This window comes from Hydra viridissima, unplaced genomic scaffold, assembly GCF_058129835.1.
Source record: "Hydra viridissima isolate aposymbiotic clone 2 unplaced genomic scaffold, HvirCarnegie_v1 scaffold_16, whole genome shotgun sequence".
In the NCBI taxonomy this organism is placed as follows: Eukaryota; Metazoa; Cnidaria; class Hydrozoa; order Anthoathecata; family Hydridae; genus Hydra; species Hydra viridissima.
Genome location: NW_028324315.1, coordinates 8,722,034 through 8,735,372, shown reverse-complemented (window position 1 = coordinate 8,735,372; position 13,339 = coordinate 8,722,034). Strand labels below are relative to the sequence as shown.

General features: G+C 31.0%; 1 protein-coding gene and 1 pseudogene across 3 annotated transcripts in view; both read left to right on the top strand.

The window, feature by feature from the left end:
• The window catches only part of LOC145191501 (uncharacterized), a 65,269-nt gene that overhangs the window by 20,225 nt on the left and 31,705 nt on the right, over positions 1-13,339 (top strand). For all 3 annotated transcript variants that reach the window (XM_090073564.1, XM_090073563.1, XM_090073565.1), the window contains 17 exons: positions 2,629-3,316; positions 3,417-3,788; positions 4,504-4,686; positions 5,182-5,361; positions 5,674-5,951; positions 6,038-6,343; positions 6,589-6,783; positions 6,871-7,019; positions 8,086-8,542; positions 8,680-9,035; positions 9,247-9,403; positions 9,496-9,838; positions 10,023-10,529; positions 10,656-10,916; positions 11,225-11,674; positions 12,055-12,434; positions 12,846-13,038. In XM_090073564.1, coding sequence (XP_089929690.1) covers positions 2,629-3,316; positions 3,417-3,788; positions 4,504-4,686; positions 5,182-5,361; positions 5,674-5,951; positions 6,038-6,343; positions 6,589-6,783; positions 6,871-7,019; positions 8,086-8,542; positions 8,680-9,035; positions 9,247-9,403; positions 9,496-9,838; positions 10,023-10,529; positions 10,656-10,916; positions 11,225-11,674; positions 12,055-12,434; positions 12,846-13,038 — 5,455 coding nt within the window. The remainder of the gene's footprint in view (positions 1-2,628; positions 3,317-3,416; positions 3,789-4,503; positions 4,687-5,181; positions 5,362-5,673; positions 5,952-6,037; positions 6,344-6,588; positions 6,784-6,870; positions 7,020-8,085; positions 8,543-8,679; positions 9,036-9,246; positions 9,404-9,495; positions 9,839-10,022; positions 10,530-10,655; positions 10,917-11,224; positions 11,675-12,054; positions 12,435-12,845; positions 13,039-13,339) is intronic.
• LOC149877950 (uncharacterized) lies at positions 180-1,710 on the top strand (annotated as a pseudogene).

Genomic DNA, 13,339 nt, shown 5'->3' with positions numbered 1-13,339 from the left:
ATCAAAATTGAACACAAAAGTGAATAAACTGCTTAATGTGTTTATTATGGTATTGATTTGAAGTATACAAAGTGTTTAAACTAATATCGATATAAAAAAATTAAGGTTTAACAATCTTGTAAACAAAGTACTTTTTAGGCAGAATTTGGGGTAACTTTGCACAATGTACAAAGTTCACCTTAAATGTCGTTGGTCATTTAAAAGCAATACTTTCTAAAACTTCATGCAAATATTCTATATAATAGAGTTAATTTATACTTTTTTATAGCTTGAAATAATTTCTTGGGTAGCTCAAGGTCAAATTAAGTTATTAGTAATGTTTTTTCCAGATGTCAAGTCATTACAAAAAGAATCTTAAAACCAGAAAATACAAAAACTATACAGAGGACAATCTAGCTAAATGTCTTGAAGATGTAAAATCTAAAAAGCTGACACAAGAGCAAGCTGCTACAAAATATGGTGTTAGTCGAAGAACAATTTGTTGAAAGGAGAGTATAACTTAAAACATGGTAAACCATATTATTTTTCCAAATTAGAGGAGACTGCCTTTGTCAAATGTACCATTCAATTAAGTCAATTTAGATTTCCTATTGGTAAAGATGTCTTACGTCATATTATGTACAAATATATCCATAGTTCTGGTAAAAAAGTAAAAGAATATAAAATCTTTCCTGGGCCTGATTTAATCAAGTCATTTTTACAAAGACATCCAGAAGTAACAAATAATTTTGTGCCAAACATAAAAAAATCACGAACAAATGTTAATGAAGAAATTCTAAAAGAATATATTCAACATCTTACCAAAACCATACAAGATGTTCCTCAAGGCAACATATTCAATTATGATGAAACAAATCTAACTGATGACCCTGGCTTAAAAAAGTTCTTGGTAAAAAGAGGCAGTAAATACCCCACAAATATAAGAAATACTTCTAAAACAAGTATTTCTATAATGATATCAGGTAATGCAGCAGATGAAATTTTACCACCTTTTGTTGTTTATAAGGCTACTAATTTTTGGTCAACTTGGTGTGTAGGTGGTCCTAAAGGAGCCAGATATTTCAGTATTAAAAGTGGGTGGTTTGATGGAGTAGCTTTTGAAGAGTGGTTTTTTTCTATAGTTTTACCTTCTTTGAAAAAGAAGTTAGGAGTTAAAGTTCTCTTAGGCAATAACCTATCCTTTCACATCTCTCCAAAAGTTATTGAAGCCTGTGAAGAAAATGAAATAAAGTTTGTTTGTCTACCACCAAATAGTACACATATAACTCAACCCCTAGATGTAGCTTTCTTTAAACCTTTGAAAACAGCTTGGCATAAAATTATCACAGAGTATAAAGATTCACCTGTTGGCTGCACAAAGACATCGCTTGACAAACAACATTTCCCAGAACTTTTAAATAATTTAATGTCTGCTGTAGAGCCAAATTAGGCAAGTAATTTACAATCAGGTTTTAGAAAGTGGGGAGTCTATCCAGTGAATGTCAATGAACTTCTTACAAAATTTAGAGAAAGAGAATCTTATGATAAAGAAGTTCTAGAAGACAGCTTTTCTTACAAGACAAATTTAAATCTTTGGAATCTGTAGAAACTAATAAACGAAAAAAGAAACTTTCTGTTCCTGCAGGCAAAAGTGTTAGCATTGAAGATCTAGAAAAATTTAACGAGGGTTGTGATTTTGCCTCAAAGAAAATTGCAAAGAGGAAAAAATAAGCAAAACTAGGAAACTTTTCAAAGTACTAGAATTAGGCTTTCAATAGGACTTTTGAACTGTGCTTTGTTAAATTTGATTTTTTATTCAAAAAAAGGAAATCTTTAAATATTTTAGTTTACGTAAAAGTAATTTTTAATTATTTAAGTTTACCAAGATACAAATGAGCTTTTTTGTGTTTTTAATAAGGTTGTGTTCAGTTTTTGTTTATCATAGCATGTTATATTCTTTATTAAGCATAGTAATACTAAAATTAATCTTTTGTTTTTTTTGTTAAACTTTCCTTTGAATTATTTTTCCTTCAGAAAGTATGAAAAAAGAGATCACTTTGCACCAATCCCATACATATCATAGAGCTATTGTAATTTTTTTTAAGTTGTGCAAAGTTACCCAGACCCCTGGTTAACTTTGCACATTTTTTAAACAATCTTGAAAGATTCTTCTTAATTAGTAAAAATAAATTTAACAATTAAAGTAGAATTTAGTTATCCTAAATAAATGATTTGCTAGTTTACATTAATACAATAAGAAGTTTAAAGCAGATTTTTATAGATTGCAGATATTTATTAAATTGCATATAAGTCAAAATTTTGTGCAAAGTTAGGCACTTTTACGGTACTTGAACTTTTACGGTATTCACTCTTTTACCCCTTTCTTCATCTTGTTCTTCTTAACAAGTTAAAAAAGAGCCAAGTTTTAAATGCACACTTTTCAAGAAATTTTTGAGTAAAAGTAAGGACTATTGTTACATTATAGTTTACAAAATACTATGCTACGATATAAAAATAAAGTTTAAAAACTATTTAAAGGTTTCTATTTTATCCATGCTTTATCTGTCATAATTTTGTTCTAGAAACCAGTTTCTTCTATTCATATGTTTAGTTTATTTTCATGCAATTTTTTTTAACTTTCATCTTTAGGAATGTATACAGTGTGAGGCTGGAAATTATTGTCCGAATAAAACACAAAGAGGTTTTCCGTGTGAAAAAGTTGGTTATTACAGTTTAGCAGGGTCTGTTGCTTGTTCTCCATGTCCAAAGGGTTATTATTGCAAAAGTAAGGATCAACCCCCTGTCCTTTGTCCTGCTGGTTTTTATTCTGATAAACCAAGTGTAGAATGTACTAAATGTTCTCCTGGCTATATTTGTGATGAAGGAAGTGTAACTGAAAAACCTACTGCTGGAATTTGTCCACTAGGTTACTATTGTGAAAATAATAATAAAATACCATGTCCTCCTGGACAATATGGTTCAATTAAAGGTGCTGGAAGTCAATCACAGTGCATTAATTGTCCTCCAGGGTATTATTGTCAAGAAGCAACTGCAGGCTATCCAACAGAATCGGTTAAGTGTCCTCCTGGTCATTTTTGTCCACTTTCTACTGCAACAGCATTTGCTAATCCTTGCCCAGCTGGAACATGGAGCAATGAGCTTGGGAATGATAAAATTTCACAGTGTAAAGATTGCAGGGCAGGATTTTATTGTTTTAGCGGTGATCCTACTGGTGATTCTTTGTGTCCTGCTGGTCATTTCTGTCCATTTAAAACAACTTCTGCAACACAAAACAAGTGTCCTAGTGGAACTTACAATGAAGAGCAAGGATCCACATGTAACTTTTATTATAAGAGTTGGTAATTTAAAAGTTGCCAAAAGTTGTTATAATGTTAATTCTATTTAAATTTAAACAATAAAATCTTTTATTTATTTAGCTTCAGGAAATTGTAAAATATGCCCAGCAGGTTCTTATTGTCCTGAAGCATCTGATTCACCAATTCCTTGCAATCCTGGCACCTATAATCCACTGCAAAATCAAGGCGACATAAAAAGTTGTATTGACTGTATTTCTGGTATGGCTTGCCCTCAACGGGGTTTAGTATATCCATCTGTCCATTGCATGGCAGGGCACTTTTGTCCAGCAAAATCTGTTTTCCCAAATGAAACCTTTAATCGCTGTCCTGATGGAACATACACAGATTTTTTTAATGCAACATCAGATGCTGATTGCCTTCTATGCCCAGCTGGTCAAGCATGTGATGCAGGAACAGGAGGGATACAAAAGCAACCTCGACCATGTGCTCCAGGTAAATAAGTACAGTAGTTTGTTATTTTTTTTTTTTTTTACAATTAGACTATTATTTGATGTGTTTTTACTTTCTATGCCCAAAAAAATATAAAATAAGATATAATTATTCAAAATTTGTAATCTTTTATTTATTATTTATTTTATTACTTGATTAAATATTACTGAAAACTTATTGCCAACTTGATAAAATCAAATTCTGAGTATTGTGTAGCCCTATGCATTGGGTATGTCTTATGACCCACAGAAGTCTTAGATTGTATTTATTAACACAGTGCTTCATTTGATGGGTAAATTTTATACTAGTAAAAGTCTAATATTGGCTCATTATTAGTTGGATTCTAATATTTGCATGCATCTATAAATATATCCTTAACATTTGCATGCATCTATAAACATACCCTTAACATTTAAAGTTTTTATGAGTGGAGGAACTGTTCAAAACATTTTACAAAAGTTTTTTTCAGTCTTTGAAAAAAGGGTTCATAATCTGGATCCAAGGTACTCTTAATTTGCTGATTAAATCATGTATCAAATAAAAATATGTTCAGCATAAATTCTTTTGCATTTATTTTTAATTTATAAACTTTTGATTAGTTTTATAAGAGTTGTTTGTTAGAAAAAAAGAAAATACTTTAAGATACCATTTACTCATGTTAAAACACTGAATAGAGTGACAGAATAGTGAGGATTTATTTTTACTGTTAATTTTTTAGGTCATTGGTGTAAAATAGGAACAAGGCATCCAAAACAGTTCCCATGTTCTGCTGGATCATGGTCAAATCTTACAAATTTAAAAAGTGAAGCAGGTTGCCAAGAATGCCCTAAAGGTTGGTTTTGTCTAGAAGGTGCATCTTCCCCAAGTGGTCTCTGTCCAACTGGTCATTATTGCCCTCCTGGTAAACAAATTAGCTTACACTTTTAGTTATAAAATTGTTTGATTTTTAAAGTTGTATTTTCCAGTTATTGTTAGTTTTTTTAATTACTAGCAATAAACTTAAATTACTGTATTAAGAGATGTCTGGCTATTAGAAAACTATGTTTGAATATTAGCTTTTCAACTTTCTTTTTCTTTTTTTTATTTGTTGAATGGTGCAGTAGTCAGTTAGAAGAGTTTTAATTGATAAATACAGTTATCAATTTTGTTTAGAACTTTGAAAGTCTTCTTTTATGATACACACACACACTCACACACTCACACACACACAAAGGCACGAAAGAATTCCTATCTTTTTTAACAATAAACAAATTGTCCCTAGATGACAACTTAACACCTCAGATCACACATGCATTTATTTGATGTGACAAAGTTTACTACATAACTTAAGTTTACTATGCAGTCATTTGCGATGTTAACTCCTCATTTTGGGATAAAATTTAACTCTCTTTTTTAGGTACTCAGCATTCAACACAGTTTCCTTGTGCTAAAGGAACCTTTTCAAAGCGTCAAGGAAACACTCGTTCAGAAGTTTGTGAACCATGTATTTTAGGTCATTTTTGTATGACAGGCACATCAAACCCAGAACCTTGTCCTAAAGGAAGTTACAGAGATGAGTTAAATGGAGAATCTGAGGGTAAAGCATCTACTTTTTATATATAAAGCATCTACTTTTTATATATAAAGAATCTACTTTTTATATATAAAGCATCTACTTTTTATATATAAAGCATCTACTTTTTATATATAAAGTAAATTTTTTAGAAATTGTGATAAAAAAACAGCGTGTTTTTCTGATCAACATTTTGTTAAATAAAGTTATAAGAAAAAAAGATTTCATAAAAAAAAAGTTATAGAAAAAAAAAATATTTCAATTTTTCTCTTTTTAGATAAGTGTTATTATTATATACATACATATTGATAAATAACACAGTTTTTCTCTTTTTAGATAGTTGTAAGTCATGTATGGCTGGATATAAATGTGAAAATATTGGCACAATCTCGCCAGTTATCTGTGGTCTGGGAAAATATTCCGATAAGAATGCTGTTGAATGTTCTGCATGCAACAAAGGATATTACTGCCCTTTGAATAACACAAGCTATGAAGTAATGAGTAATAAATTTATTTGCCCAGCAGGTATGCATTGCCCTGAAGGTTTATCACACCAACCATACCCAGCAGTCAACCCATGCAAGAAAGGTTACTATTGCTTAAAAGGAAATGAGGTGAGTTTTTTTTCCAGAATTTTTTTGTAAAGTATTTAGGGTATATCATTCTTTATACTTTATACTTTTTTTTTTTAATTGTTTAGGATCCAGATCCAAGACCTTGCCCAATTGGAACATTTAACACTTTTTTAAATTTAAAACATATCAGAGACTGCCAACTTTGTCCAGCTGGATATTACTGTGAACCAGCTGGTTTAACTGAACCTGCTGGAAAATGTCCACCTGGTTACTTTTGTCCTGTTGGAACTGGATTAAAGAATACAAACCCTTGTCCTTTTGGATTTTATCGTAATGCATCTGCTGCAAGATCCAGTATGGATTGCAGTGTTTGTATTGCAGGGATGTATTGCAACGAAGAAGGTTTACCTTTTCCTAAAGACTGTCCCCAGGTTTTTTTACATTTTACTTTGAACATCATATTTTCCCATAATGTTTCATAGAAGTTGAAAGTAGCTCACTAGAAAATGTAAGGCTTAACAAGGATAAAATAAAATTGTTCTTTCTTGTATTTTGTATTCTTGTATAATCTTGGGCATTCTCTGCCAATCCACAGAAGATAAAAATAAAAAGAGCAAAAAATAAGTATCTCATAATACTAAATCTTGTTTAACTTTGTTGTTTGTTGTTTGTACAGGGTTCATTTTGTCCAACTGGATCCACAATTCCACAGCCATGTCCGTCAGGATACTATGGGAATTCTACACGTTTAAAAAGATCAAAAGACTGCACAGCATGTGAAGCAGGCATGTACTGTGCTGGTGTTGGCAAAATTGCACCAACTGGAGAATGTGATGCTGGATTTTTTTGCAGAGGAGCTGCGTTCACATCGGTGTGTTCAAAGTTTTACTGGTTATCAAAAATGTTTGTATTTTAAGTTATGATTATTGAGTCTAAAAAATTTTTACTTTTTTTAAAGGCTCCCTCGGGGGGAATTACCGGTGGTCTATGTCCTAAAGGAGGCTACTGTTTTCGTGGAGCAAAAAAACCTAGTCCATGCCCTATTGGGAAATACAACAGTGATGAAGGAGCAAAATCACCTGCAGATTGTCTTGATTGTAAAGCAGGGTATTATTTTTTATTTATATACATATAATACATTTAAATATACCTTTAGTATTTATACTATATATACTAAAAATAAAGTAAGATATATTACATATATAAGTCATGAGTCAACTACATGGAACTTTTGTTCTGCTAAACCTTTACAATTACTTTTAATGGTTTTTTAATGCATAGTTTTTTTTTCTTTGTGCGTATGTGAACAATTGGTGGGCACAACAAGTTTTCAGAATATAGAGAAAAACATTTTTTATTCTAAACTGTTGAAAGCCATTGTAAGCCTTTTCCAAATACCACTTGAAGATTCTGAATACAGTTGAGATTAGAAACTGAAGGTTGATGTGTTCAAATATTTTTTAGTACTGAGAGAACAATAAAAGTTCACTGTCCATGTGTTTTTCTTTTTAGTTTCAGATTGATACTTTTGTTGTAAAAATCTAATCTCATCACAGTTGCCTAAAATTCTAAAATCTTAACCTCATTCAAATTATTTTAGAATCTTTTTTGTGTTTTATTACCAATTTTTTTCAATCTAATATAATTTCTTTTGGAGGAGTACAATTTTTATTGTTTTCAATCTAAGACCATTGTTGTTTAATACTTGCTCTTTTTTACTTTATCTTCGAATTTTTATGACTTTAATTGATGACTTTTAAACTCAGACTCTTAGAGATTTTTTTGTTGTCATAGAATTTTGTAGCGTCTTCATATTCTATACCATGCCAATAAATCTTTTAAAAATATTTGTAAATATATTTTTAAAAATATTTGTAAATATATTTTAAAAATATTTGTAAAGATATTTTAAAAATATTTGTAAACATATTTTAAAAATATTTGTAAATATAGCTTTATTATTATTATATTTATAAATTTTTGTAAATAGCTTTATAAATATTTGTAAATAGATTTATTTTAAAATGCTTTATATCAGTTTAAATGATGCATGGATATTGCAGTCAAGAAAAATAGAATATTAAAAAAAAAATTTTAACTAGAAAAATAATTTTATCTTTCATGCTAAAAAAATTTAGTCTCTTTTAAAATATTTTAAAATCTCTTTGTGTAGATTTTATTGTGCTGGTACATTTACAGATGGACCTACTGGACCCTGTGATCCTGGCCATTACTGTAATGGTAATGCAACTGGACCTAATCAGCATAAAACACCTCCAGGGCATTATAGTGAGAAGCAAGCTTCATATCCTATTCCTTGCCCACTTGGTTTTTTCCAGTCGTCTGCTACTATGTCCAAATGTGATAAATGTCCAAAGGGATCCTACTGTAACAAGACTGGACTTGCCATCCCAAACAATTGTTTAAAAGGACATTACTGTCCAGAAGGTACTAAGGATCCAATACCATGTCCTGCTGGAACATACAATGATGAAATATCAAGAGGTGCTGTTGATGATTGCAAGTTTTGTACCTCAGGAAAATATTGTTTTGGGACAGGTTTGACAGATGTTTCTGGTAAATGTAGTGAAGGATATTACTGCCAATCTAAATCACCTGTTCCTAATCCGGTATGCACATATAAAAATAACAGGAGTGCTTAGAATCACTTTTGTTGTAGATTAATTTTTCATTTATTTTGAAATACAATGTCAACTGATATTTACTTCCCTAAAAGTTTAGATAATAGTATTTTTTAAATTTATAGGGCAATTTTACAAATGGAATTTATCAAGATATGGATTATGGTGGAATTTGTCATCGGGGCCATTTCTGCAAAGAGGGAACATCAAAACCAACAGAGTTTCCATGCAAGCCTGGAACCTATAATCCATCATATGGTGCAACTAATGATTCATTCTGTTTAGAATGTACTCCAGGATCATATTGCTCAACACCAGGACTAGAACAACCTACTGGAAATTGTTCTTCAGGTTATTATTGTAAAAAAGGTTCAGTAACACCTGAGCCAAAAGATGGTACCCAAGGAAACATATGCCCAGTTGGAAGTTTTTGTCCCATTGGATCATCTGAGCCAAAAGTTTGTCCTGAAGGATCATACAGGTTAAATATCTTAGTTAATACTAAATGAAAATGCATGACTTTAAGATATTTTTTAAACACCTTATTTTGTTAGATATTTTTGGGCATTTAATCCAGAAAAATAAACAGAGAAATAAAGTTCTTTGTTTAAAAATACCATTAAATAATAATACCATTAACTAATACCATTAAAATTTTCTTTTGCTGCAGTTTAATATTAATTTGGTTTTAGCAATGGAACTGGTTTTTCTGAATGTATCAAATGTCCTCCACGTTTTTATTGTGATGATGGAAAGAGACTTTATCGTTGTCCTAATGGGTACTATTGCAAAGAAGGCACATCATTTCTTAGAAAGAAACCTTGTCCTTTTGGAACTTATGATTCAAGTGTAAGTTATCATAATATTTTCATAATCTCAGAATCTTTTTTCTGTTATAATCTCACTAAATCATGGGTTAACAAACAATAAATTTGGTTTAGGGTGGTTTGGCTGACTCAAGCGAATGCACACAATGTCCTCCCGGAAAGTTTTGTGGTGGTTTAGCTATAACTGTATTTCCAATAGCAAATATATCTGGATCATGTGAAGCTGGATTTTACTGTTCAGCTGGGATATCTTCAAGTAAACCTTTACCACCGTTATCCTCAGGAGTAGGTGGTCTTTGTCCTGCTGGTTATTTTTGTCCGGAAGGTACAGGGGATTATAAATCAACACCTTGTCCTCAAGGTACATATTCAAATATTGAAGGACTCACAAAAGCAAATGAGTGTAAGCAGTGTACACCAGGGCATTTCTGTGAAGGAGGTCAAAGTACAACATCAGGTTTGTTGTTCACATGCAGTGGTTCAAAACGTAATGAAGCACATGCTTTTTTAAAATTCATAATTATGAATAATACTCAGTTTTTTCTTGAATATTTTCATAAATGTCCTTATTTCATAAAAGATGCATCATTATTTCAAAATGTATGAATATCAATAGACAATAATACAACACTTGTGTTTAGGATTATGTGATGCTGGTTTCTACTGTAAAAGTGGTTCTTCAAATCGTAATAGTTCAATAGATGATGGAACTAGTGGACCTTGTACTGTGGCTCATTTTTGCCCTAGTGGTACTTCAGAGCCTCAATCTTGTAAACCAGGTACTTACATGCCTCAAAAAGGGGCAGAAAAATGTTGGTCATGTCCAGCTGGATATTTTTGCCCATCTAATCAATCAGATTATCTTTCTTTTCCTTGTCCTTTTGGCCATTTTTGTCCAGAAGGAACACAATATCCAACACAGTTTAGATGTCCAGCTGGTACATTTAGCAATAAGAATAGGTCTAAGAGTGTAGAAGATTGTACACCTTGTCCTGGAGGATTTTATTGTGAAGGAGAAGGGTTAATTAAACCTTCAGGTGTTTGTTCTGGTGGTTATTTTTGCTTGTTGGGAGCACGAACATCTACACCAAATTCTGATAGTCATAATTATTCAACGTCTGATTGTATATGTCCAGCCAACTTAACTGGTAAAAAGTTATTTAATGATTTTTTTTTTTAACTATGTTCATGAAGGTAAAGAGGGTCATTTTAGTAATTCTTTTGTCACAATTTTTTAGTTTAATTCAACTAATTTTATTCAAAACTAAATTTAGGTGGTGAATGCCCTTCAGGATTTTACTGTCCTCCTGGTACTGTTAACCCTCTTCCTTGCCCAGGTGGATTTTTCTGTGAGGCTAAAGGTTTACAAAATTATACTGGTCCATGTGACGCTGGTCATTATTGTAGCATAGGGTCCTATACAAAAAACCCAATTAACAAGGAAATTGGTGACTTATGCCCAGCTGGTTTTTATTGTCCTAAACAAACACAACATCCAAAACCTTGTCCACCAGGCAGTTACTCAAATACTAAAGGTATTACTTAATACAAGTATTATTTACTACAGGTATTACTTGCTACAGGTATTACTTGCTACAGGTATTAGCTTGGTTATTGTTATTATGTAAAGAAAGTTATTTACAATAAGTAAAAATGTAAATATTTGCTGGTATTCTTTATATAAGAAATATTATGGTTATAAAAAAATTTTTAAATTAACTTTTTACTTAAAAATATTTTTTGAAGTTATTTCATACAAGTAAACCTTGAATACTTGATATTTGAATCAATAATACATAAATGCAAATGAATAATATGAACAAGTTTGTAATATCTTTTTAAGGTAATTCAAAAGTTGAGGATTGTGTTTCTTGTAATGCTGGATATTATTGTGAAGGATATAATAATACATCTGTTACTGGTCCTTGTAGTGAAGGATACTTTTGCCCAGGTGGACAATTTAGTTCTAAACCAGAAGCGTTTAGTTGTACCCCTGGTCATTTTTGTAGAGAAGGTTCTATTGCACCTGAATTGTGTGAAGCTGGTAAATGGAACCCTAATACTCATCAATCTAATTGCAGACTTTGTCCTGAAGGTTACTATTGTGAATTGCAAAATTCATCTTCACCCCTTATTGATTATTCTAAATACCCATGTCCTGAAGGCTATTTTTGTCCAAATGGGACAAAATATGCAAAACAGTTTGGATGTCCACCAGGAACATTTGGGAATAAAACACGGTTGACAAGTAGTGATGAATGCTCTAAATGTCCAGCGGGAAAATTTTGTCTTGGTAAATAAGTTTTATGTTATCAAAAATATAAACTGTTTATACTTAGTGCTTTAAAAAAAAAAGAAATAGTTATGATTCAATATGCATCCTGTAATACAAAATTTTCTTAAAAAAAAATTTGTTTTTTAAATAAGTATAAAATCATATCACTATATTTCTTACGATGTTTAACGATGCTTACGATACGATGTTTTCTGTATAATAAAGTTGTTTCTATGTACAGCTTAGTACTTTGCTAATACTATACTAATACTTTGCTAACTGTATTTGAGTAAATAGAATGTTAAGATTTAAAATAGATCATTCTTTCTTTAGGTGTTTAAAGTTAAAAATGTATAAATGAATAAGTTAACTTAGATGTTAAAGTTTGTATTTCAAAGGTTCATCCTCAACCTTTTCTGGTTATTGTGATGCTGGTTATTATTGTATCCAAGGATCAAAAGGTCCTATACCTACTAATGAAACTGGAATGGCATGCCCACAAGGCAAATTTTGCTTGAGAGGAACTGAAATCCCTTTTGATTGTCCAGTTGGGACATTCAGCAATCGCTTTGGACTTCAAAGTTCAGATCAATGTACAAATTGTACCTGTGGTATGTACTGTTCTTTTCCTGGTCTCATTACACCAACAGATGTCTGTGAAGCAAGATACTTTTGCAAAAGTCGAGCAGAAGATCCTAAAGGAAAGAATGGTATTGGAGGAGAATGCATCTCCGGTCATTATTGTCCTCCCAATTCTTGTGAACCTCTTCCTTGTAAAGTAAGATCTTTTAGTGAACTGCTTTTATAATAGTTATAGACAAACTTAGCTTGTTTATGTAAGTTATAGACAAACTTAGCTTGTTTGTCAATTCTTGATGATGATTACTACTAGGCATGAAACTTTAGGTACCATACAAAGTTAAAATGAATAAAAAGAAGAAAGTACAATAAATGTGTGTGTATGTATGTATGTATGTATGTATGTATGTATGTATGTATGTATGTATGTATGTATGTATGTATGTATGTATGTATGTATGTATGTATTTACATTGATCTGAATCTATGTATCTATGTATCTGTATCTATATCTATGTATCTATGTATGTATCTATGAATCTATGTATACTAAAATAAGAAGTAAATGTACATCTGAAAAGATATATTCCAATAACTTAACATATATTAGGATGGAACCTATATGAATAACAATCTTGCTGAATCATGTTTGCCCTGCCCGCCTGGATTCTATTGTGTTGGAGATCATACAAAACCTATACCATGTCCAAGTGGATTTTTTTGTGAAGAAAAAACAGGATTCAATTGGAAGCCATGCCCTCCTGGTACTTTTAGCAACAAAGAAGGTCTTCAGAATATTTCTTGTAAGTTTGTATATATTTTTGATAAAAATTCATTCATTTATGTAAAACTTAACTTGATAAAATTGTCAATAGTCTTTATCTTTACAAAGTCTATCTTAAGCAATACAAATTATTCCTTGTAAAAGTTGACAAAAAAACTTTTTTTATTTTACAGTTTGCATGAAAAGCTTTGAAAGTAGAAATCTTTCATATAATATTCTTAAACCCATAAATATTGATTGTTTAAAAAAAAAAGTGTTTTTTAAACTTTTTTTGAATTACATAAAAAAATTCACAAATGATGCTATCAGAAAATGGGTTT